Raw genomic sequence first — 26434 nt, forward strand, 5'->3', positions numbered from 1 at the left:
GGATTTTTTTTATTTCACCTTTTTAATGCAATAAACTGACTGATTGCCGCCTGCATCTGTGTTTAATATGGTGGCATAAGTAGACTGGAAGTGCTTAATGTATCTGGGGTTTTGTTGTGTGGAGCTGTTTGCTACAGTGTTCATTGATAAAGTAGAAGCTGCTTGTTTTCCTGACTGTTGCTGTCAGTCCCATCACCTGGTAGCGGCAGCCCTGTCATTTCCACAGTGACACCAGCCCGGCCCCTGCTCAGGAACACACCTGCTTCACTCTTCAGACAGGCGGGTAAGACACACACTCACTCTCACTCTACAGGTATCAGAGGCATTTATATTTGACTAAATCTCCACTCTCTTCTCATTCATCTGTTTGTCTCAGTTACTCCCAGAGTTCCAGATGTTTCATCCATTTTGGCCCCAGGAGGCCGAACGCCTCGATACACACACACGCCCAGAAACGCACTCAGCAGTCTGGTAAGACACACACACTTCTCTATTGATGTATATATATTTTGTTAAATAAATGAAAACGTGAGTTCTTTGCACTTCCACTGTTTTCCATGACACAAAGAATGGTGTCTTTGTGTTAGTGATGTCGCAAACTTTCTTTAATGTGAAAATACAGACAGCAGAAAAAACATATTGATTAGTGTGGGTTTTGTTTAGGTAGTTAAGTTGTGATTGGTGGAAATGCTGTCGTCACTAACCCAAACAGGCCAGCTGCTGACCAGTTAGCTTGCTCAGATACTCCAGACCTTCAGTGTATCAGTTTTGTCAAACTCTGCTTGAACTTAATGATGTATTACTTACAATCATATTTATGTTGAACTCATTGCCAACTCCATAATGATGCTCTGTGTGTGTAGAATCTGGACGACAGTGATTGGACTAACAGCATGTACACGTCGCCTGTTTCGGGTCTGGAGAACACGAGTTTCTTCAGAGAAGATATGGGGAACCTCAGCTCAGCTCTCCTAAAGGAGGATGACCCAGGAGAGGCTGGTGAGCAAATCACCTGAGCATGCCCAGTTACTCTGCAGGTGTCTTGTTGTTCCCGCTAACGCTCCGGTTTTTGCTCCTTTAAGCCGCTGCCAGTCTTTTCCCAGAGTTCCTCGGGGCTTTTCTGAAACACTCTTCCTCTGCCGTGTTTGAGCTGCTGGATGATTATCAGGCGCTCTGCCAGGATAAGGTAGGCGAGTTTGCTTGATGTGGTGTGAAAGCTGTGCTGTGCTAATTTTAAATGCTCTCTTGTCCTCCGTCACATGCCTTAAGGCGGATGTGCTGCAGTCTGTGGTGCTCAGAGCGGGTCAGAATAGTAAAACAGCTGGCGTCCGTTGGCTGCTGCAGCAGGAGAACTGCACCTGGAGGCTCATCACCTCGCTCTACAGGTACCTAATTCACTGATTCACTTTCTGTAAGTAATTGGCTGTCTGCTCAACTTTCAACAATCAAATGTGTTCATGTAGAGATCGGGTCCAGTTGGCGCTGGAGGATGACCTCATGACAGACATGGTTGTGAGTAACGTATTCTGGATTGTTTTTGGCCTCTTTTAAAACTACAGAGCTCTAGCTTCAGTAAACAACACAATCACAGCAGGAATCTGAGTCTTCTGGAAGCTGCAATGATTACCTGTTTGTGTTTGTAGGTGCCCAGCGAGAGCGAGAAGGTTGTAGTGGAGCAGCTTTTCCAGAGAGATGCCGTCATACGACAGAGCCAGGTAGCTAACACACGCACAAAAGAAAGAGTTACAGTGATGAGGGTTTGCAGGTTGTCTAGAATAGAATAGAATAATCCTTTAATTGTCCCACAAGGGGAAATTTGGGTGTAACAGCAGCAAGAAAGACACATATACAAACAAGACACAGAACAGAAACCTACACAATTTATATCAAGGACAATGGTTACCAAAAACAGAGTACTGTACCGTTATGAAATTAAATAAATTTAAATGAAATTAAGAGGCAAACTCTGGTTAAAGTGTGAATCGATTGATAAAATAGTGCAAGTTACAGCGCTGATGTAAACCTCTGTTTGCTGGGAGCAGTTTTGATTGTACAGTTTGAGAGCTGCAGGCAGGAAGGACCTGCGGAAACGCTCCTTCGTGCATTGAGCATGCAGCAGTCTGTCACTGAAGGAGATCTGCAGTTCAGCAACATTTACATGCACGGGGTGGGAGACTCTGTCCATCACAGAAGTTATTTTGGCCAGAGTCCTTTTGTCTCCCACCACCTGCACTGGGTCCAGGTGCATCCCAGAACAGAGCTGGCCTTCTTAATGCGTTTATCCAACCTCTTCCTCTCAGCTGCTGATAAACTGATGCTCCAATATACAAAACTAAAAAATGACAGATGCCACCACAGAGTGATAGGTCTTTAAAAGCACTCCCTGGACTCCAAATGACCTCAGCAGGTAGAGTCTGCTCTGACCCTTCCTGTAAAGAGCATCAGTGTTGTGGCTCCAGTCTAGTTTATTATTCAAATGAACACCCAGGTACCTATACGAGTCCACTATGTCAATGTCCACTCCCTGGATGTTCACCGGTGTTAGTGTGGTGGGGCTGCGTCTGTGTCTGTTCTACAGGGCAGATTTAATCATGGATTAGCTGCAATTAGGGTTACATGATTTCTGTCTTTTTGTTAGATTTTTAACAGTAAATCATTCAAAGATGAAAATGGTGAGTTAACTTGGGTCCTTCTGGATCCGGCCTGCACCATTAATGAGTTTATCTCAACTCTCGGGACTTGTGTAGCTTATTGATCTCAACCCGACCATCCTGTGCTCCTGTACAAAACTAAAGTGAACTTGTACCACATGAAATTAAAGCTGTGTACTTACATTTCCATTGTAGCAACACCAAATCTTTAGGATCTTTAGTATTGGTGGTTGTGGTTTACTTTATTTGTTTTAATTCATAAGAAGCCCTTTCCCACGAGTACCTGCTCAGCTCAGCTCAAATCTTGGTTTTTAGGGTTTTCCATTAGGTGGTATTACCTGGTACTGGGTAGTGTGTTATTATTTTTTTTTTTTAGTAACCTACTCAGCCAGTGTTCCAGCTGAGTCGAGTCGATCCAGAAATGTGACGTCAAGAGTAGGGCTGGGCGATATGACCCAAAATTCATATCTCGATATTTTTTTTTTAGCTGGATGGCGATATAAGATGTATATCTCAATTTTTTTTGTCTTTTTTTTTTTTGTTTTAAGTTTTAAGTTAAGAGCAAAAAGAGATTTATAGTCACACTGTGTCCCAGATGTCACACGGGCACTTTTATTTACATACAGCGTAGATGTACATGAAGAAATTACTTAAAAATAAATTATCAGCATTTATTAAACATAACAAAAAGCTCACAATTGTGCAGTCAAAATGTAAACTAATAGACGCTGAGCATAATAACAAAGAGACAGATTTCACAGCTGCACCACGTCTCTGAACAGGTGCCATTTGTGGTCGTTATACACACACAGTACGGTAATATTACGTTGAAGCACAGTACGTATCACTCCGCGAGGCTCCTCCTCGGTAGCCGTAATCCTCCGACAATCCATCAAGCGGTGCAGCTCCGTAGCTTAGCAAAGTCATATTAAAACATTTTTGACAGATTGCTGAGCGCTGTGTACCACATAAAATCGGTTCGCGGTCAGTAAGCACAACCAGAATTCATACATAAGGCGCACTGTCGATTTTGAGAAAATGAAAGGATTTTAGGCCGTGTAGCCCTCCGGGCTACATGTCGTTAGCGCGGTTAGCTCGCTAACACGTTGACACCGTCCAGCCCCACACACGGGGCGATCCGAGTTAACTCGCTATTTCCGCTTTCATCTTGTCATTGCCTGCAGGTGAAGCTATGGGGGAGGGGGAGTTGTGTTCAGCGAAGGAGAGGCGAGGCCGAGTAACGTTGCGTAGAGACAAAAGTGGACGAAAGAGAGGCAAACCTGCGGCTCCATAAGTATAATTATAACGTAACATAGACTATATCGATATAAACGATATTGTCACATCTTGTATCTCATATGAAAATATATCGATATTTTTTTTAAAAACTCGATATATCGCCCAGCCCTAGTCAAGAGACTGAATGCCACTAATCGGACAGTCAGTGTCGTCATGGTTTTGTGAATGAATAAGCGTGGAAATTTTGGTAAAGTCTTTTGATCTTGATGGTATCTGGACTCTATATTTCCTGTGATCTAATGAGCTGATTGTAAGGCTAATTGTTTCCCTGGTGGTTGCTGTGTTGCAGCTGGTTGTTGATTGGCTGGAGAGCATTGCCAAGGATCAGATTGGAGATTTCTCTGATAACATCGAATACTACGCCAAAAATGTGTGCTGGTGAGCCCCTTTGTTTATTTATGAAAGCATAAAGCCCACATTGTTATGTGCATTAAAGTCTTCGGTGGGGTATTTGTGTTTTAGGGAGAATACTCTCCACGCACTGAAGATGAGAAGGAAGAGCGGCACCACCTTCACAGTCCCTCTGGTCACTGAGCTGGTGAGGCCTGTTACTGCAAACATAATCACATAATGTCTTTGTCCCCTATGTTTCTGAATGTGTTCATAACGTTTGTGTGTTTAGGACCCAGATGCCCCCCTCCGGCAGCAGCGCCCCCTGGCTGATCTGGACAGAGAGGACGACGCCCGGCTGCTGAAGAACCTGTTCACACTGATTAGAGCGGGGATGACCGAGGAGGTGAAGAGACATTGAGACGCACAGCAGGGGATAGAGGGGCATCAATAAACTAATGTTTTTATTAAAGTTCACCTTCCAGACAAATTCAACTTAGTGCTATATAAGACTGAAACCAGTCTTGAAACTCATTGCTACCCGGAGTGGGAACCGTAGTCTCAGGTTCACGCTCTAATTCTCATCCCAGCCTCTTCAGTCAGGGTAACAAAAAATCAAAACACACTCAGTGTTTTGTTTAAAAGCTGAAACAAGTCAAGCTTTTAGTTGTGTTTCTCTCTGCTATGATCCAGAAAATATATAAGCTCTGAAGGATTTCCACCAGGAAAGCTGTAAAGCCCGGTGGCTTCAGGGTAATCAGAGGCAGGTAATTTAATAGTGCACTTTATTGGTGTCGTGCTGGTGCTTTGGGAGATCCTCCATGATGTCTCAGGTAAGATTACCCTATCTCTTAGGTGCACCATAAGGACAGGAAAGCTGAGAGGAGCTTGGAGCACATAATGAAAAGTTTTGATGGTCTCTGGTGGATGCTGTGAAGTTTCATTTCCTGTTCATTTCTTCAGCGGTTTGTCTTTGTGTTTTTTCAGGCTCAACGGTTGTGCAAACGCTGTGGTCAGGCCTGGAGAGCAGCAACTCTGGAAGGCTGGAAACTCTACCATGACCCCAACATGACCTCAGGTACTGTCTGGCCCCAAAGTAACGAGCACAAGGAGTGATGTCCTTAAGTTTAAATATCTGTGCTCAGCCATCCAAAGCAACGAGAGAAATTCTGTAAGAAATCTGAGCCTTTCTGTTTTTCAACATAATGACACAGAAATGCTGCTGTATGAAAGAGCGGAATCTGTCAGCATGACAGAGATTAATTGGGAATAATCTGTAAGGAAAAACAATGTAAAATTACTATTTGAAGTTCAGGAAGCTTATTCCCCAGACTGACCTGTATGCATAAAGCAGAAATCTTGTAATTCACAGAAATAGCCCTTTTTGCCCCTCGGCTCTGAAAGACTGATGGGGTGGTGACATCACCCTGCTGAGTGAGTGCAACAACTCGAGAACGAAGTGATATAGAGCTCAAATTAATAGGGGCTTCTACCAAAAATCTCAGACTGGTTTGAATCTCAGTGACCTTGACTTCAAGGTCAAAGGTCCAGTTTTTTAAAAATCTTCTAAATGTGATAACTGAGGAGCAAGGTGACCTAGGAGTTTAAAATTGATGATAACAGGGGTGTCTACTAGGAGGCTGACAGGTAGTGTGTGTGTGTGTGTGTGTGTGTGTGTGTGTGTGTGTGTGTGTGTGTGTGTGTGTGTACAAGTTGTTTAAAAAAAAAAAATCTGTGGTAGATGGTGAAATAACATCTTTCTGTCTTTATGCCATTTAGTTATTTACCTATTGCTTAATAACTTTGGTGTAGTGTGAATGGCCATTGGAGGTCTGAAGAAACTTAAATTTGACACACCTGCTTTAATTGGAGAAAGGAAGAGGAACCACCATGATAATTACAATTCCTGAAGCCTGGGCTTGCTGCTCACAGTGATCATTAACTGTATCCATGTTTAATATGTACATCCACCATTGTAACAGCATTTACGACAAGAAATAAGGAAACGCAACAGGACCCTAATCAAAGGAATTTCTGGGACTTTTCCCACCTTTTTAAATACAAAGTATACCTGTACAATCCTTCTCTGAATGACTGTCTATTTGTCCTCTTCTCTCTGCAGGTGGTATCGAGTTGCAGCCAGTTGAAGGAAACCCACAAAGAGGGATATGGAAGGCCTGCTGCTGGAGAATGGCCGAGGAGGTACGTCATGCATTACCAAATGTGTGAGAAATAAGAAGGCTGAGCTTGTGTTCAGTCAAGCTTGAAAATGAGAAGAATAAAGCAAAATAAAATGTGTGTTTTAGGAGCAGTTAAACAGATATGAGAGGGCGATCTATGCCAGCCTGAGTGGGAACCTCAAACCGGTAATATAACCAGTTTCTGTGTTAATCAGAAATCAGCAGCTCAGAGTCACCTCTGTGTTTACGGTCAGTCGAATCTTAGATAATGGCAGACCTGACTGTGTGTGTGTGTGTTTGCGTGTTAGCTGCTGGCAGTGTGCGAATCGTGGGAGGACTGCGTGTGGGCGTATTTCCGAGTGATGGTAGACTCACTGGTTGAGAAGGATCTCATGTCTTCGGGTATGGCTCATCATGAGGTGGAGACGTTACCACGGGAGTACCTGGAGGCCAAGTACGACACACACAGAATAAAATTAATTTAAAAAAAAAAACTGCTTCGTCTCTGATCTACTGCCTCCTCTTGCAGCTGGACCATGGAGAAAGTGTTTGAGGAGCTTCAAGCATCTGAGTCGAAGGTAAAACCGGTTCTAACTGAATGTGATTGGTGGGACATATTGAAATTGCACAGCACAGTAAACCAGTGTTTGTTTGTTTATTTTTCTGTGCGCAGAGGGTGCTGGAGGAGACGAGAGAGCATTATCATGTCATCCAGAAGTTTGTCATCCTGGGGGACCTGGATGGTAAGACCAGCTCTGACCCGACGGGTCGCATCAAACATGTAAGCTCCAGTTTCTCATGAACCCCTTTGTTTGTGTCTCACTCAGGCCTGTTGGAGGAGTTTTCCGATTGGCTAACTGCATCTAAACCCCTCCCCTCGCACCTGCTGCGCTTCATGACTCACCTTGTGCTGTTCTTCCGCTCCTTGGGTTTGGCACTAAAGGTAAAATTCACGTTAAAGGTTCTTACTGGTCATTTTATGAGAAATTTTTCGCTTTAGCCTGTATTTAATTTATAGATACTGAGAGCTGATTGGATCTGATGTAATGTAACTTTAACCTCACTCTTAAATGTATCTTTCAGCTTCTTGCCTAAAGTAAAGAAGACAGAGCTGACAAACTCTCAAAGAATAAATAATTAATCAACAAAACTGCAAACAGTGAATCACTTTTTCATTTTCGGTCATGTTTCCAGCCTTTTTTTTTTTTTTTTTTTTTTAAATACAAATTTTGAATTTTGAGTGTAAAGAATTGAGCTGATTGGGTGTGAGGAACACTGTGGAGTCCAACAAATGGGCTTTATGTTTTGTTTTGTTTTGTTTTTTTATAACCCCCCCAAATTCCTCAAACTCTCCCCAAATCCTAAAAAATTCAGGATACAAATCTGGAGCCGCAGCAGAACTTCAATACCAGCTCATGTGAATGAGGCGTTCACATCGAGGATAATCAGTTTGTTTACGGGTTCACATTTTTAAATGTCGTGTTCCCGCCTCTCGCCTCTAGGAGGAGGTGTGCATTGATGTGGTGAAGGCGTACGTCTCCCTTCTGATCCAAGATCAGCAGACAGACCTTGTGGCAAGCTACGTCGGCCAGCTTCCCGCCGACCTTGCAATCTCTCAATATGCTGCGTTCCTGGAGACCGTCACCCAGCCGGAACTCCGCCCCCGCTGCCTGCAGCTCGCCATTGAAGCTGGTGAGACAGACACACACTGAGGTCAGTAAGAGCAGACCCTTTATCACTGAAAGAAAACTGACTATGTGTGTGCATAGGTCTGGATGTTTCTGCCGTAACCAAGCTGGTGGTGGAGACTGTGAGAGAGACAGACGACACAGAGTTCACGCACCATAGCCAGACGCTGGAGACGGGAACTACGAAGGTAATGACCAAAGTGTTCACTTTGGATTTAATTTCTCTTATGAGGTCATTCCAGTAATTTGTCTAAATTATAACAAATGTAACTTTGCACACGTGTGGGAATATATTAGGGCAGTGTTTCCTAAAGTAGGGGGAGCGCAGAGCCATTGCATGGGGGGGCAGTATAAATTTAAAACAAAAAGAATGCTTGGACACGGCTAGCATAATGGACAGGGTTTTGATGGGGCTTCCACACAAATGCAAAGCAGAAGATGAACGAACCTTTGCCACATATGTTTCCAAACCAACTTCCTTTCAAGCCAAAGACTAGAAAATATGGTGACTCATAGCTTGCCTTTGGCTTCACCTGCACCTGCATTTGTTTCCCCTGCTTTGGGAGCATGCACTGGGCTGTCCAAATCACGGACAAACAGTATCCCACATTCTTGATTTTTAGTTCACAAACACTTCTTATAATGAAATTTTGGCGATGTTATCTCTTTATACAGGAAAGTTACAGTGGGATACAAATAATATCAGGCTGATCCTGCCACAATTTGTTCCCCCGGTTAAAATAACAAACAGTATCCCACAGCTGTTTGTTTTTAAACCCATTTTGCACAGAGACCTTTTTTTGAAAAATGTATTGATAGTAGTGTTGAATAGTATTAAACAAAAAAAAAATCAACAAACAACTGTACTTAAAGTAATTACACCATAATGATGGTTTGTTTTTCTGTTATGTGTGTGGTTGGAGGACGTGCTTGTGTCGGGGATTTACTTGTGTATATTTAAAAAAAGAAAAAAAAAAGGGGGGGGGGGGGGCTAGCAAAAAGTTTAAGAACCACCGTATTAAGCCATGTGTCACAACTTTGGTTTAAACCTTTAAAAACTACATAAAATTTTTATATGCGGAACATCTTAAAGGTAAACTGCCTTATTTAGCAGAGGTATGCAGAAGGTTCCAGTGTTGGTGAAATGTGTGGAAACGGGAAAAGATATTTAGGGCCACTTGCACAATTAAATTCAGCAGCCATCACGCACCATGTCTGGAGAGTGTGTGGTTTGACTGTTATGAGAGCTTCACGCTCTTGCAGGTAATTCTGCTCTTGGATCTGAATCCTTCCCGCTCGACTCGACTGACTTTTCACAGAAAGTTACCTGCGAGAGAGTGACTCTGCAATGAATACCTGCACCCTTGAAATTATTTAATTTGCTAAGGTTTTTTTTTTCTTTTTTTCTTGCATCGAACTTCTGACATAAATATTATTCCATATACACAAGTCTGCTGAGTCATTGATGCGCCGTGTCTCCACTTTTCAGAATTAGAATACTTACATAATTACCTTTAGGGATTATGTATTTTATGGCAGTTTGTTTGGAGCTGGCCTATATCAAACACAAGCAGAAACAATAGTATGAAGTTCAGAGAGATAACAGGAGAAATTCACACAGCTGCAACAACGTCTGTTTCCGTTTGACGAGTCTGAATGATGTTTTCTGTTCAAGCACGTCTTGATCAGACCAGTTAATTTAGGGTCCATATGAAAAGTGATCGTCTAATCCAAGTGTTCATCAGGCTGAAGATGTTTTGTTCATGTAAACATGGCTACAGTGATGTTGTGCTCTGATAGGAGGACCAAAGGAAGATTGATGTCATTGATTGGCTCCTGTATGACCCTGCCCACCGAGCTGAGTCCCTGAAGCAGTCAAATGCCATCATGAGGAATTTTTTGGGTACTCTTTTTCTTTTAGCTGTTTATTTATTGATGGTTTTGTTTGTTCCAATTAAATTGCGATTTAGTGGTCAGCTGACTTCCTTCGTCTGTCATGCCTTAGCTCTGCAGAAACATGACGCAGCCAAGGCGGTGTTCTCTAAAGTCCCGGAAGACTCGATGAGGGAGATCTGCTCCCAGTGGTCAGGAATCAGTCAGACCACGCCGCTTCCTGCTGAGGACGAGAATGCCATCAGAGAGCACCTGTGCATCAGAGCCTATCTGGTCTGTTAGCGACACCTCTCTTCATGTTGTTTTTATAACCCAGTTCACTGAGATGTATTGGACTGAATGTGTGCTTTGATGGTCCTGCAGGAGGCCCACGAGGCGTTCACTGACTGGTTCAGACACAGCAGTTCAGCCCCACAGAAGCCGGCACCGGCACCCGAGGCCAAATTCACTGAGAGGGTAGCCAATGAGATGAGGGAAAAGGAGTACCAGGTATTTTTATTTTATTTTATTTATTTTTTATTTAGTTATGGCATCAGTGTTTAAAAATAAAAACTTTACCACTGCAGATGTTCCACATGTGCATTGTCTGGTTTTTCAGGCCTCACTGTCTGCCTGGTCCTGCCGTCTGGATGCTTTGACGGAAGATGTGAAAGAGAGAATCTACAATGTTCTGCTGTTCGTGGACGGAGGCTGGATGGTCGACAACAGACAGGTTACTGCTTAAATCACAACACACAAACTCTAAAAGATTAATTGAGGAGCATCAGCTACATTCATAACATGACCATGTGGTAATTTAATATTTGGTTGGTTGTGTTTTCAGGATTCGGAGCCAGACTCAGAGCGCAGCCACCAAATGGCAGCTTTGCGCTCTCTGTGTCTTCCACGCCTTAGCTTCCTGCTGCTCAGCGTGCTGCAGAGCTCCTCGAGACACCAGGAGGCGCTGCGGCTCGCTGACATCATCTCGTCTGATCAGCACTGCCTCTACCAGGTAACTGAAGCCTGCATGAACTTCCGACTGTTAACTAATGTTTTCTTTGTCAGGGTATTACTCCAGGAAGCAGGTTTAGCTATCAACTGAGTTTGTTAATCCTGAGTTGAAGGGAAACTTTTTTTGTTCCAGAAAGAGAGTTGACTTCAACTCTGAGTCAATTACCATGGGAGCAGACAGGTTTTCTTCAGCAGGATCTTTTTCTCTGACTCCACCCCTCCTGCTACACCTGAACCGCCTGACTGACACTCAGTTTTATTTTCTCATTCATGAAGTCGCTGTCCAAGCCCAGAACAAGGCCATCAGATGATTTTACAAGCACTGGAATCCCATGGAGATGTGTTTAACATGCACACTTTTATAGTCATTCGTCAGTATATGTGGACAGAGACATTGGACAGTGATGCTGCTTTCAGATTGTCTGTGCCTCTAAAATATTTACATGACTGAGAAACAAACAGATCTGTGCAAAGCTACAGATCACACTGATCAGTGATCTCAATGATCAGTCATTGATCGTGTTGTACTTAGTCAGTGATGGAAAAATGTCTCACAGCTGACTAACTGGAAAACGAGGCAATGTGGGATTTACAAATTTATGCCTAAGGCGCATTTACCGGAGTGTGCCAGTATTAGTTTTAGTTTTGTCCCTCTTGGGTTACAGCTGATTATTTACATTTAAAATCAAAAATAAAATTAGGATTCCATCTTCAGCTGATGAAAATTAAAGTGGGGTAAATATGGGGTAATATTCAATATTCCTCTAAAACGACCCGTTGCCATGGTGAATCGTGGTATTGGAGGTCCATTTATGATGAAGATTTTCTTTCCCTACTTAAGGACAGACTTGACTTGGGGTGAACATACTCGGAGTTGATAGATCATATTCACATCAGCTGTACTGGAACGTGAAACTCAAGTTTGTAGAAATTCCTGGTTTCTGTTTCTTTGTTTTAACTCTTTGTTCCTCTTTGCTTGCTCTCAGGTGTTTTCTAAGGAGGAGCTGAGGAGGTTTCTGCAGAAACTGAGGGAGTCGTCTCTCGCTCTGTTGGACCGAGGAGTCGACCCGCTGGGCTACGAACTGCAGCCATGAACGAAGAAACACACACACATAGCAGTGTTTAAAGCGCTGCTGATTTTTGTTTTGTTTTTCGATTGTCTGTTTTTTGCAAAATAAAAAAAATAAAAGCCTGTTTCCTGTAGTGCCTTGTGTATTTTAATTAGAAGCAGTAGTACACGAGAGCTGCCACAGGTGCCAATTTGGGTTTTAAAATTAATATATGTACATATAAACAAATTCTTTATTTAAAAACTATACAGTTATTTATGTTAGAAATATTTCCAAACCATGTGCTACTGGGGTAAAATATACATCAACCTCAAAAATATGACTTGATTGTAACATGAATACTTTTACAGCCTCCACTTCACCCCACACTTCCCACAGCTCTGGGTCATGTCAAAGAAATTAATAAAGCACGATCATATGTATAATTTTGAGGTAAAATAATTTCATAAAAACAAATTAGCAATTTACTGATCTTTTAACATTTCCTGCTAATGTAGACTGGCCTTTATTTTGAAATTAATAATTTATTCTTGTATTTTTATTTTTATTTTTTACATAAACAGGAATTTTATGGCCCAAACTGCTCAGATTGGATGAGTTTAATGGTTTTATTGTCGTATCAGTGTGTTTGGGGATTTGAATTGAGAAAGTGTCGGCTTCCTAGCCACTAGGGGCGCCATCTGACTAAGTCACAGCCTTTGAGTGGCGAGCGTTGTAAACACTAAGTTGAAGTGGCTCAACTGTCCGGGAAATTGTTGGATTAACGTCGTTGTTGGATATTATTTCATCATAAGTGAATTAGAAATGTGCGTAAATAACAGCTAAACTTTTCTGCGCCAGATTTTAGCGCTCTAACTGCAGCAGAAGTCCGCGTTAGCAAGTTGATAGCATATTGTGGCTAGCAGGCCGCGGAGCCTCGGGGTTTCCTGATCAAGTTGACACGCGTTGAGAAGTAGCGCCGTGGACGCTGCTTTCTACCAACTCAAGTCCGTCTGCTCAATCCTGGTAAGATAAAACGATCACTCTAAAATAACTCTTTGTGCTTTAACACTAATGCTTTTGGTGGGTTTCTAGTCTCTGCGTTTTTTAAATTACTGTTTAAATGATATGTAAAAAGTATATTTAAAGCTTCAGCGTTAGCCGTCAATACCGCAGGGAAAATTGGATTTAACTGTTCAGATTGAGACGTTTTTATATCTGATTTATGGTAATGTATTACTAAATTTTGTTTTTGCTTCATGCATAAAGTTATAAGTAGATGTGTTTTTATCCACTGTTAGCAGCCAGCAACTGAGCTCTTTAGTACCTCGTTCTGCAGACAAAACAATAATCGGCCTTTAATTTTAGCTCCTGAAGTCTGCGGTCAGTTTGAAGTATCTGCTCATTAATTTTCCTCCGATGAGTGTGAGATAATACAGTTAGAGGTGATGAAAGGTTCCGGCCGGGCTCTCTCAGATCTGTGTGTGTAAGACACAAACTCAGACAGAGGAGAGTGAGCGGGACATGTCCGGGCAAACCTTCCTGCCTTTCTGAGTTGTCACGGTTTAGCAGCTGACTCACACAGCCGGTCAGCTGTTTGCGGGGAAAAATTACACACTCGAGGGCAAAAGCAAAGCCAAACAAGTACAAAGTGTACTGGCTTCACCTTGGCAGCTCTTTTAGGATCCTTAAAAGACAAGAAGTTTATTTGTATGCAATATCAGATACTAGTGATGTGCTCATAAAAACAGAAGACATGGGGAAGTGGTGCACACAGGAACAACAATAAGATTACTCAGGCTGAAGTAGTGAAAGTAGCACTGTAAGATAATTAGTTTAAGCATTTTGTGTATGTTCACAGTTCAATGCAGATAAAGTTAATAATAATAATCATTCATAAAATAAGGTTAAACATGTTTATTTGCCTCACATTGTTGCATTAATTAGATTATCATAGTTGTGTTAACAATTTGTGTTAAATTTTATTACATGCAGTTTAATTTCTGGGTCTGAAACGGCAAACAAAGCTTTCTTCATAATGTGGTTTTATTCCAGGTGGAAGACTGTGAGGTACAGAGGTCACAGCCACAGCAATGTGTAGACAATGTGAAACAAAATCAATAGATTAGTAATTTAATAGGAAAACGGTGACCACATGCTGTTAGTAAAACAAAAACACCTTAGAAGTTAAATCATTACAAGAAATAAGAGGGTTAATAAAAGCTACATAGTTCAGTAAAAAAGCATAAAACAATCATCTTTATTTATCTCTGGATTTATTCAACTTAGAAAAAAAGAAAAAACCTGAACAGCCAAAGCCAAAAACAATACAATTGTTTTCATTTTTGATCTGATGGATTTTGTGCTGTTAATGAAATTATGTTGATTTGCTTTAAGATGGCTGAGAATATCTCGTATTCTCAGCAGTTTCTGGTCTGTTTGCTGCTTTAAATCAGAATCAGACACTTTTGTTTATCCAGCGATCTGAAAATGAAAGTATGCAGACAGCGTTAAGCCAATCCTAAAGCTCAATTTTGAGCCCGGTTGGAGGTTTAATTTACCCAAGATTAATGGAGATTTTGATCAGATATTTAGCAGTAACCGTCAGATGCTTTTTTTTTTTCTTCTTTTTTTGGTCAAATGAGTTTGGTGCAAAGAGCAAACCTAAACCTGGGAATACCACATAATTTGGTCCATACTAATATTTTTATGTCATGTATGTTTTGTTTTTGTTTGCTGATTATTCCTGCAAAAACAAAAAGGAAATCGTTATTAGAAAAATGTGAACTTTAAACTTATGTCCCTGGTGAGCTGGTAAATCAACAGATAAACTTATGGTTGTTTTTTGTTGAACGTGACTTTTGAGTGCTGCTGTCGGTGTACTGTGGTCAGGTTGGTCTTCTCCATCTCTGAGCCACTGCCATTTGTAGTTTACACCTCTGAACTGTGTGGGTGCACTTTAAAATAAAGTCCTGCACCTCTGTGGAAACAGGGCTGTCTGTTTTTGCTTTGTTTTTTTATTTTTACAGTTTCCAGCAAAGTCTCACAGGCTCTCACAGGGTTGTTGGAAAATTTAAAATCCAATCAATAAGTGTCTTTTTACAGTAACCGAAAGAACAAGGTCCAGTCTTAGTCATCATAGTTAACCAGATTTAAACTAAAAAGTTTGAAACCACATTTTTGTTAATCAAAATAAAAACTAGATTTTACAGTGTTTGATTTAAAAGAAAGTCTGAATGGGCCTTTAAGCCAACCTGTCTATGTTACATTATTTAACAGAAGTCTGTGCATTTCAAAAAGCTACATTTAGAAACAACATTTTAAAAAACAGAAGTGTGAAACTAACACTGAAACACAGAAAAATATTTAAAAAAATATATTTTTGAATGTATAATAAAAAATAAACAAGGAAAAAAAGAACTGAAAACCGAAAATTAAACAAAAATAGAAATAGAATAGAAGAACTCTTATTTATGACTTATTTCAATATATTGTCTTTTAGGTCTAATTTTGTGTTTTTGACTTGAGACCAGAAAGAAAAGGTATATGTAAAAAACACTTTTGGTTGGAATAAATAATAAATTGGAGAATTAAGTATTGCGCTGATCTTCCCGGTTTCCTGTGCTCAGATCAAGCAGGTGTTGTGCCCCTGATTTGGCACTGGTTATCTGGCTAAGACTAGTCCTGGTTAGTGAGATAACCAGCACTCTGGTTAGTGTGGTTATGTAACTTTGATAGGATGAGTCAATGCAGACTAGCCCTGGCTTGTCTACAGAAGCTCTATGATTGAATCAGCTGTTCCAGTCCTACAGTACAGCTGAGTCAGGGCATGATAGGCCCCAGTCAGACTAGGCCAGGCCTTTAAACTGGTCTAGTCCTGACATGTCTGAGCAGGTCTATAAGAGGCTGCAGCTCTGCCCTGCTCCACTCTTTCTGCACTTTATCTGCCTTTATTTGCACAAGATGAGCTGCTAAAACGGATTTATTTCCCCTGCATATACGTAAGGTAAGGTAAGGACTTCATTTTATTCCTTGAATACTGGAAAACATTTTAGACTTTTAACAGCTGATTAATTAAGCATTAACCTGGTGCTAATGCAAAAAGACTGGATGGTTATTGAGTTGATCTGTCTGTCAGGTGTTGTGTCAGGACTACACGTTTGTGTTGTTAAAAACAAGCAAAGATTCAGTAACTTTTTAAGCAAAACTGACACAAAAAGTTAGTACAAGCTTCTTTGAATGTTTTCTGTAAATATGTGTTTTATATCGGTAAGTAAATTCTGTTAAAGTCTGACAGTGTGATGTTTTTTACATTTTCTTGCTTTATTTGCCTGTTGAAAAATGTTGAAAAGTGACATTCTGCTCTGAATGAAAATTTGTGATGCACCGGTTATGAAATCCTGGCTCGGTATCAGTGTGGCTGGGAGCCTGTGCACATATCTGTGGTTATTTATATTCCGGTTGTACATCACAGAAACAAAGAGATCTTCCATAACTTTGATTTTAGAGCTTTTCATCTTAACACCATGTCAGGTCACAACTGATCAGATACTGTAAATATGAGCCACTTACATCAGTAAATGTCCTGTTAATTACAGTCACAGGCAATATCTGCACTGATACCTGTGCTCCTGAGTTTACAGTTGAACTCAGTATTTAGATCAGATTATTGCTCAAAGAGGTTTCTGCCCTCCACAAAAATAAAAATCACCAGGCTTTAGGGCTGTTCGATATAACTATATGAAAACATCTATGGTTCCATGTTACGCTATTGTTTGTTTTGTGGTGTCGCTAAACAAGCTGTTTACGGCTAGGGCTGCCACAAACGATTATTTTGATAGTCGACTAGTCACCGATTATTTTTGCGATTAGTCAACTAATCAGATCATCATCCATTGGATGTAGAACGTACAGCTTATTGCACCAGCATGCGTCTGCTCTTATATAACTATCATTAGCTTACAGCTTTAAGTGTTTAAGGTCTGTGCTAACTAAAAATAAAGACGAGATGATAGTTTATTAAATTTTAATGAAATTTGCAGATTGTTTCTGTGACGCTTAATAAACTCCTTGCTATCTAAAATATAACAGGACACCGGAGTATATTCTCAAGCATCTCGCACATCTGATAATCAGCTGTCTGCTTGACGTTTATTCAGCTGTGTAAAAACTATAACTTTAATCTCAGACAAACTGATTTACTCAGGAACAAATAAAATACTAAAAAAAGCCAAACAATAACATTTTTAAGTTATCTAAGTGACTTATATATCATGTTTAATCTGAGTAGCGAAAGACGGCGGTGGGTTTGAAAACGATTTACCAGGAGTCCGCTGTTCTCACGGCTCTAGTGAGCCTTGAACCCCGACTAGCTATCGCGCTAGCTTTTGAAAATATGTGGTGTCTTGATAAACTGAGCAGATATTTGAGGTTTACACAGCTACATTCTCACCTGAAAATATGTTAAACGTTTATTTTGTGACCCAGAAAGAATAATAAGGGTAATATTAAAACTAACTAGCTGCCGCCATTGTTGGAAACTGAGCTGGGCTGCGCTATGAATTCTGGGACACAGCTTCTTCTTCTTCGGGATTTAACGGCAGCTGGCATTTTTTGTTTATCAAATAGGGAAATGCACAAACTTCGGTCAGGTAGGGTGCCTCAGACTTTCAGGTGAAGATGCACTGATCCATTCCTAGTGTACAAGTACCTTGACTGCAGGTGTTTTCAGTACAGAATGCAAATCCCGTACCAGTCTTGAATGAATAAGCTGAATTTTGTAAATGCACAAATGATTATTTTTTGCTTTGCTGCATCACAGAGTAATGAATCTAATAATCAGAGGACAGATTTCAATAGATTGGCCATATTGATCTGCTTTTTCCATTACTGATATCTGATTCAAGTATCAGCTCGACACGTGAGTGGTTTCTTCAGTTAAATGATCCACAGTTGGAGGCTCAGCAGCCCTCGTCCAGGGCCGAGGTTTTTCCTCCAGATGTGTTTTTGTGTAAGCAAAATAAAAACACAGAAAAGGAGTCGGCTGCTCTCAGTCAACACCAGACGGTCGGCATGCTCTGTATATTTTAGATATTTTATTGTTTACTCTATTTAATTTGTAAAATATGTGTACACACACACACACACACACACACACACACACACACATTTAGTATTCACATTCAGTAATATGCATACACTCTTATATTCATATAATTCTCAGATTTAGCCGTTCTTATATTTTGCTTGTTCTTATGTTATACTTTTGCACACCTCTGTTGCTTGTGAAGCTCACACACAAGAATTTCACTCACATGTACTGTACCAGTGTACCTGCACATGTGATGTGACAATAAAAGTGATTTGATTTGCTTTAAACAAACCTGCATCATCTTAAAAGGTTAAATTAACTTTTTAAACCAGGCAGATTAAACACAGACGAAGAAGATGATAATATTTACACAGTAAGCCTGGGATTATACTTTCTGTATCCGGGTTTATATTGCAGTGCCGCAGATGGAGGGGGAGGACTTCAAAGAAATATAACTAATGCTAATGATGAATGCCTAATCTGTCTTACGCTGTGAAAAAGATTTACTTTAGGAGCGCTTTTTCCAAATCTATTATGTTTAAAAAATACTGTACTGGTTTATGTAATCTGTCATAATCTGCTGTGTGTTGGCGTGCAGGGACAATCAGCTTCACCATGTCAGCCGACAGTGATACCAACACCTGGACCACGGAGGACGACAACAAACTGGTGAGGGCGGCAAGTTCCCGACTTCTTCATGTGCTCGTAACTCTTCACTGACTGTGTGACTTAACGTTTTCCTCTCTGTGTGCGTTCAGGTGAGACCAAAGGTAGAGTTCTGCTCTTTGCTGCAGCACGCTGGAGCCACTAAAGATGTTTTCACCATGAAGGAGGTACAGCATTTCCATTTACTGCTCCACATTTCACCGGGAGCTTTGAGACGGTCTTTTTGTCGGCTTTGATGTGTGAGGGGTGTCGTCAGGTGGTGTTAGGACTGTTACCGGACCTGCATTCACAGACAGCAATGAATGAATGAACCCAGAACTTCCTTTACTACCACTGCCCCCTCCTGCCTAAAACACCTGCCTCATACTGCATTTGCACACTTTATGATGAAACCTTGCCACCTTATGGGGAAGTTTGTAGTCATACGTTGCAGATAGTGCGTGAGATTAAATATGCTTTTTCTGTCCAAAAATCTGCTATCACAGCAGCCAAAACATTAGACACAGCTGTAATAAAATCGGCTCAGTAAAGTAGAATGCAGGATGAGCTCAGCAAAGTAAAAATTATAAAATGTGATATATATTGTCTCTGGTGGTGTTACGATTCCATATTTAAAAATCGTTATCAGAAACGTGCATGTCATCTTTATTCGGCCAAGTTTGTGCACACTTACAAGATATTTGAGTCCAGTTCACTTTGCTCTTTGGCATGCAAAAAAAGAAAAATGTTTAAAAAAAAGGCAGGATGTAACGAAAGACAGAATAAAAAAGCAAGTTGCAGAAAGTCTTAAGAAACTTTACAAACTATAAGTGGAAAACTATTTTAAGTGTTTGATTGTTCTTTTTGCTTTCGTACAGCTAAACAGGAAGCAATTTGCTCATCAATAGCGGATGTTCCAGGCTCTGGTTGCCTAGGTAACCCCTTTATTGTATTTACTACACTGAACTGCGCTCTTATTCGCTTCAGTTGCTTCTCTGAAAGGTTAGAAAAGTCTGAAGGCTAGCGTGGGACCCGCCCACCCCGAGTTGCCGGAGGTGATTTCGCACGCTGTCGTTGCTGTCATTGACATTTGTGGTACTCGGTTGACACGTCACTGCTGGTTGCCCCTGAAAGTTTCAGACTCTGCCGTTATTGCTGATATCGTGATTGTGACCAAGCTGCTCTTTTCCATGGTACACTGGTGTGATCGAGCTGCGTGGTAGCTGGAAATTACTGGTCACTGCGAAGATCTGTTACCAATGCAGGAAAAATGGTGTTTTGGCCTTTTAATGAGGACGGCGTGAAAAAAGGAGAACTTTGAGACTCACCCCAGCTCTCCTTTAGTTCATCCTCGTGATTTTTCCAGGATTCCCTATTCGACTCCTTTTCCCTCTCAGTCTCATGTCTGCAGTGCTTCCCACATATAGACACTTTTTAATTTCTGGGCAGTCCCCCTGCCCGTGGTCTTTTATTTTGAAGGTTAAATCCTTGTCATTTGCATCCCACTCTTATGCCAATCTTCAGTGTCATTTTGATTTTGTCTTTTGCAGTTCACAAACCTTAGCTCTACCATCGTGGAATCCAAATGGGGGCAGTGGTCTTCGTTGTGTTAAGCTCTATAAACAGACCCTGCGGTTGTATTATTTTTTTGCACCGTTATTTATTTATACATTGTTTTGTTTTCTTTGTGAGCTCATCATCTGTGACTTGGATTTCTTTTTTCTCATTTGTTGCTGCAGCTTAGATGTTGAGAAGAAAACGCCCACTAACAAAAGCTACAAGCAGCCCATATTATTAGGATTTTTCATGCATGTTAACGATTTTTGGTGCGTTTAAAAAGGAAATAAAATTTGTTTTGGAAAATACTTTACTAATAAATTCCATGTTTGCTCATCAAAAGCTCCAAAACCAACAGGAACATGCAGAGTTTCCAGTTTTGAGGCAAGATAAACGCTGTAATTATATGTGTGATCAACAAAGAACACCTGAACAGTATTTTCTGGATGTAGAGAAAAGAGAAGAAACTCAGCTTATCCTTTTTCAGAGTGCATAACTTCAGCTAATCTGACTGCAGTCTTGTAATGGTGGTAAAATTGCTGATGTTTAAAAACCACAATAACAAAACACCCAAACGTAATAATTAGCCTGTGCATCCTACAATCATCCCACGATGTATCTCTGTGTTTTTGCAGGTAATGTTCTACCTGGGTCAGTACATCATCCAGAAGCAGCTGTACGACCAGAAGCAGCAACACATCGTCCACTGCGCCCAGGATGCTCTGGGCCGTGTGCTGGGAGTCGACAGCTTCTCCGTGAAAGAGCCGCGGTGAGTGAGTGGTAGAGGATGAAGCTTTTGGTCCTTCAGACTCACTAAAAGGAAAAAAAACCCCTTTAAATAAAATATGTGATGTTTTCTTGTTTCAGGGTTCTGTTTGCAATGATCACCAAGAACCTGGTGGCTGTCAGGAGTCCAGGTAGGAATCGCATTTTGCACACGAGGCACATTATTAAATACAGCTACACCTTTGTGGTCCGAAAATATCCAGTCTTACATCCCCTGAAGTGCCCACAGGTGGAAAGCCAAGGGGCTAAAATTGAGCTGTTTTGGTTCTGTGTAAACACCAATTGACTCCAAATTAACTTGTTTTTCTGACTTTTGGGGAAGAAATGTTAGACCTCCACCTGCTTTTCCTTCAGGAGGATAAAGGCATACTTTCTAAATATTGAGGGTGTGTGTGTTTGTGTATATATAGATGATATCCTGCTGGTCTGACTCTGACAAACACTCTCTTTAGAATCAACAACAAGTCTGAGTGAGCCGCACAGCAGCAGCCAGACAGACAGAAGGACGGAGGTAAGACGCACACCATGTTTGGATTCTCTACGTCTATTGTGTTTTTGCCAGATAAACCTTGGATATTTCTAGCCCGGGTTTGTTCCTTCACATTTACGTACCTTCAGCTTCCTTTCCCTCGCTGTGAGCGCAGCATTTAAGAAGTTTAGAATAAACTCAAAGTAACGTTTCACCTTGTGCTATTCACACAGGCTATTTTGGACCATTTTACAAGCTCCAACCTCTGAACCATTCCAGCTTACGAGAGAATTACTTCCAGGTGCACTCAACTCCAGTTATGAGTCCACCTAAGAAGCAAAAACACTGCTGCAGTCTTCACTGAGGAATATATTTACCGACACTTTTACAGACTTCCTTCTGAATTACAGAAAGAAACATTCTACTCTTGCTGAGCACTCAAACCGCTATTATAGTGAATTCCTGATTGAGTTGGAAACTCAGATTTCCAACCCAGAAAGTAAAAGCAGTCCCAGTAACCCCAGCTTAACAATCCAAGAGGGTGGCGGTGAACGTAAAGAGCAGGCAAACTGTAAAACTTTGAATTTGTGCTGCTGCTGTTTGTGGCTAAATAATCCAAACGCACACTTTAACCACGAACGAGCTGCAGCAGAATTTTTACAGACAAAAAAACACCAAAAACCAACAAACAAAGTGTTTTGCTGTATTATTAGTTAACTCAATTGTGTCATTAGAACACAAGCCACGTTATCCTATTAACACACATACTCAGACACATCTGGCTGCACACCAGGAGGCTCCAGTCTTTCCTTCTTGCCTTTGTGTGACTTTTTTGTTTTGTGTTTGGGAGAAATTGAACCTTTTGGGGATGATGATCATAAACAAATCTAATGTGTATGATCTAATTTAAAAGTCACATGGAATTTGGTGATTATTCTATGGCCCAACAAGAGTTTAAAAGTTTGAAAATCAGCTCAAAAACGTGTTTGTGCTTTCAGGCGGCAGAAACAGAAGGTTGCTCTTCATCGCCTGACAGGAGGAGGAGAAGGAGGAGGAGAAGGTGGAGCTGCAGGAGCAATGAGCCAGGTGAGTTTCTCCTCAAGATGTACCAGTACTAACTCCACCACCATTTCATTCAAGGTGTTTAACTGTTTAACCAAACTCCGCCCACCTTTTGTCTGCAGGTCCCTCACACAGTGTAGACGAGGGGGATGTTGAAGAAGACTCGGAGGAGGAGGAGGAAGAGGGAGGCACGAAAAGGAGACGGTCTGACAGCTACTCGCTGACGTTCGACGACAGCCTGTCCTGGTGTGTGATTGGAGGACTTGGGAGCGGGCGAGAAAGACACAGCAGCCAATCATCTGACTCGCACAGCACAGTGAGCATGACGCACATTCAGTGGTTTATTGAGCCTGTGTTGATGTATAATGTGTAATGTGGACTCTGTGTGTGTTTAGTCTGGGAGGTCAGAGGTCACGGACGCAGCGTCAGACTCTGACAGCGACAACTTCAGTGTTGAATTTGAAGTCGAGTCCATAGATTCAGATGATTACAATGAAGATGATGCTTCTCTCTCTGCTGATGATCAGGTAAGAACCACTTAATAGACCGAGCTGGCCATTAAACATCTACCTTGGCTCGACAACGTTACTAATAGCCATCTTGTCTGTGTGCTGCAGGTATATGAGGTCACGATCTTCGAAGCAGATGACGACGACTCCTTTGATGAAGACACAGAGATTACTGAAGCTGTGAGTTGCTGCACAAACACACAGATGACACAAAGCCACACACTTACGCAAGTTGTTCAGGTGTAATGGAGTGTTTTCCTCTCAGGATTACTGGCGCTGTGCGAAATGCGATGAGTTGAACCCTCCTCTGCCCAGAAACTGCCTCCGCTGCTGGGATCTGCGCCAGGATTGGCTACCTGATGTGTCCGTCAACTGTGCCTCCTCCAGCCCTAAAGCCCTGCCCACAAAGCCGACCAACCTATCAGCTGCCAAAGAACCTCCAGGTAAATCTTATCATGACTACAGAGACCAAAGTAGTTTGTTTTCAGAGTAATGCTGTCAAAGAGGTGCAAACGAAAGAAGGGGGACACAGACGTTTCAAAAGTCAATCAAGTTTGGACTCCTTCATTTAACATACCCCCCCAAAAAAACAAAAAACAAAAATAACAAATAACTTTTCAAATAACAAAGGGAAATCTCCAGTGAATCAAAGACGAGTGTAAAGGTTAGAAAACCCCCAGAATATCTTCAGTCTATAAAACCAGGTCAGATGTCCCTGTGTGCCAATGTCAACACACCTGTGCAGAATTACACATCACTCAGATTATTTCATATTAGTCAGACACAGCCTACCTAAAACCACTGGTGATGATTGTCTACATCAGAATACCGAAGCGACAATTTAGAAAACCAATCATTAGGCAGAGAGGAAAAAGAGACAAGCTGCTGCTGTACACCTCATCTCAGATCGATGTAGCTGATACTCGATTTTTGGTGCACATCCCTATCTGCACACACTTTCTAATGAATAGCCAATCACAAAATGAATGTAGAAATCATTTTCAAGTCTTATTATTATTATTATAATTAGTACTAGTAGTATTAGAAATCGAATAATTTAATTAAAAACGCTCTAGAAGAGCACAGAGATGTTCAGGTGAGAACCTGCAGGTGCTGACTGGCTCACTTTTTCCTCAAGTGGCCACTAGAGGAACTGCAGCTTGCTGTCAGTTTAATCTTTGGTGACAGACAAGCTGCTAATCGATTGATTGATTTGTGTCCTGCAGGTTCTGACATGGAGGAGAACGGAGTCGATGTTCCAGATGGGAAGAGATTAAAAACTCCTCCTCTGCACTCACAGTGTGCGTCCGACTCCACCTGCTCCTCCGCCGCTGCTGACTCCGCCTCCTCCGCACCAAACTCCCAGGATCTCCTCTCATGCTCCCAGCCTTCCTCCTCCTATTCACAGGAGAAGCTCTGGACTCCCGAATCCCAGCCCTCCTCTTCCTCACACTCATCCTCCATTGATTCTCAGGAGCTTCTCCCACCTTCCCCTGCTCCAGCTGCAGCTCCAGCTGCTCCTCCTACCATGCAAGTCCCCGATATGGAGCGCAGCGTTTCGGCGGAGTGGCGTCTGCCGGACTCGTGCCTGGACCCCTGCCTCATCTGTCAGTCGCGACCAAAGAATGGCTGCATCGTGCACGGACGGACCGGACACCTTATGTCCTGCTACGTCTGCGCCAGGAAGCTGAAGAAGAGGAACAAACTGTGCCCAGTCTGCAGGCTGCCCATACAGTCTGTCATCCTCACCTACCTCAGCTGAGACCACGCCCTTGCCCCCACACACCGCCCATTCATGTGAGCATTCACAGCTGGTGTTCTCACATGTGGACTTCCACAAACTTCAGAATAATGCAGATACTTTGACTAAATCCCAAATAAAATAAACTTTCAGTTCTCGGGCACATGCGGGCACTTTCTTCAAAACTGAGAAGATTTTCTTGAAAAAGTTAATAATTCTGCTATTTGAACTGTTTCTCTGACCTTGAACCTCTGGAATGAGCCCGTCAAGGGTCTGTCGGGTAACGCCAAGCTTCCCTTTGCTTCGGGTTTCTCTTCTTTTTTTTTTTTTTTTTTTTTTTTTTTTTTTAAATGGTTGGTGTCGTTTCTTCTGTTTTGCTTTCTGTATTTTGGCGCAGCTTACATAAACACTCATCTTCACTGGTCAATCTCAGGTCCACGCCCTCTAAAGCTCCACCATCATTATGAAAGTCCTACAAACAGAAGCCCCCAGAATTTCATATGAACAGCAGTGGAAAAAGACCAGAATATTAGATCTGAGATTTTTCTTTTTCCTTCTGCATTTTAAAGACTTTTTATTTAAAAATAGTTTAGAACCTCACAAAATTAACTAAATCTATAAATATTGGTGAATATTAAGAAACACAGCTATGACTTTATTCTCAAAACACCTGTGTGTGGTGTTAAAGAGATGCCACCTTAAACCAAGGCTGAGTTCTACCTTAATGTAATACCATTTCGCACCACAAGATGGTGCATGAGTAAATGTAAACTTTATTTAATGGCAGCATATATTGAAAAATGGAAGTAATGCTAAAATGAATGAAGAAACTGCTGGTGGTGAAAACTAAATTTGGCAGAGGCTATTTCTGAAAAGTTTTAGAAATTTTCTTCACTAAATCATTAATCAGAAAACAGATGGAGGTGGAGCTCAAATGTGAGAAGTTGTAACTTGTTGAATGTTTTTGTGTCACCTTGAAATTTGATGGAAACATCTCCACAGCTAGCTTTCAGACATTTTGTAGATCTTTGAGGTTTTTTAAGCAGACATTTTAAAAAACGAGAGATTTTTGTTGTCAGTTATTTTGAGGCTTAAACCACATTTAGTGTTCTGGTGTGGACAGGTGTGGCGCTCTGTGGCAAAGAGAGATATTTTTAGAATGTGTTAATTATATTTTGTATGATGCAAACTTTAGAAGCATCGGCCGCGTCTTGTAAATTGCACTCGACCCTGAATCATTTCTGCGCCAGCTCTCTGTCGCCTCCGCCAAACTCGCTCGCTCCTGGATCGCCTCGTTCTGCATCTCAGCTTCTCCCTTGAGATGAGGTCACCTTAACCGGATCAAAAACCCAAAGGGCTCTGACGCTGCATGGTGCATGACGCTGCCGACATCTGAAAGTGTCCGGGGGTGCTAACATCGAGCAGTGCTTTATTTTAGCGGCATTTAATTTCTGACCCTTTTTTGGCAAGTGTCATTGAAAGGAACCCAAATTC

At 41.5% G+C, this 26434-nt stretch overlaps 2 protein-coding genes across 5 annotated transcripts in view; both read left to right on the plus strand.

The window, feature by feature from the left end:
• Positions 1-12177, plus strand: part of nup107 (nucleoporin 107) — a 14212-nt gene extending 2035 nt beyond the window's left edge. The window contains exons 3-27 of the mRNA XM_005750895.2: positions 188-283; positions 377-471; positions 864-999; positions 1083-1186; positions 1270-1385; positions 1464-1512; positions 1644-1715; positions 4240-4328; positions 4413-4488; positions 4573-4686; positions 5268-5358; positions 6403-6482; positions 6587-6646; positions 6769-6914; positions 6990-7038; positions 7134-7203; positions 7288-7403; positions 7963-8152; positions 8230-8336; positions 9949-10051; positions 10154-10314; positions 10405-10530; positions 10640-10753; positions 10865-11032; positions 12018-12177. Of these exons, the coding sequence (XP_005750952.1) occupies positions 188-283; positions 377-471; positions 864-999; positions 1083-1186; positions 1270-1385; positions 1464-1512; positions 1644-1715; positions 4240-4328; positions 4413-4488; positions 4573-4686; positions 5268-5358; positions 6403-6482; positions 6587-6646; positions 6769-6914; positions 6990-7038; positions 7134-7203; positions 7288-7403; positions 7963-8152; positions 8230-8336; positions 9949-10051; positions 10154-10314; positions 10405-10530; positions 10640-10753; positions 10865-11032; positions 12018-12125 (2636 nt within the window). The 3' untranslated portion in view covers positions 12126-12177. The remainder of the gene's footprint in view (positions 1-187; positions 284-376; positions 472-863; positions 1000-1082; positions 1187-1269; positions 1386-1463; positions 1513-1643; positions 1716-4239; positions 4329-4412; positions 4489-4572; positions 4687-5267; positions 5359-6402; positions 6483-6586; positions 6647-6768; positions 6915-6989; positions 7039-7133; positions 7204-7287; positions 7404-7962; positions 8153-8229; positions 8337-9948; positions 10052-10153; positions 10315-10404; positions 10531-10639; positions 10754-10864; positions 11033-12017) is intronic.
• Positions 12178-12788: 611 nt separating this feature from the next.
• Positions 12789-25250, plus strand: mdm2 (MDM2 proto-oncogene). 4 transcript variants are annotated; one of them, XM_005750898.1, is made up of 12 exons: positions 12789-13106; positions 18770-18840; positions 18930-19004; positions 21009-21142; positions 21241-21290; positions 21612-21670; positions 22627-22714; positions 22813-23006; positions 23086-23217; positions 23308-23379; positions 23465-23642; positions 24426-25250. In XM_005750898.1, exons 2-12 carry the CDS (start codon positions 18787-18789, stop codon positions 24959-24961), a joined length of 1572 nt encoding a protein of 523 aa, XP_005750955.1. In that variant the 5' UTR covers positions 12789-13106; positions 18770-18786; the 3' UTR covers positions 24962-25250. The 4 variants fall into 4 exon arrangements, with proteins under 4 accessions (XP_005750955.1, XP_005750957.1, XP_005750956.1 ...); XM_005750900.2 differs by lacking the exon at positions 12789-13106 and adding an exon at positions 15609-16091; XM_005750899.2 differs by lacking the exon at positions 12789-13106 and adding an exon at positions 15609-16086.
• The last annotated feature ends 1184 nt before the right edge of the window (positions 25251-26434 follow it).

The sequence above is a fragment of the Pundamilia nyererei genome, unplaced genomic scaffold (assembly GCF_000239375.1).
Source record: "Pundamilia nyererei isolate P.nyererei 1_Seehausen unplaced genomic scaffold, PunNye1.0 scaffold00291, whole genome shotgun sequence".
NCBI classification, from domain to species: Eukaryota; Metazoa; Chordata; class Actinopteri; order Cichliformes; family Cichlidae; genus Pundamilia; species Pundamilia nyererei.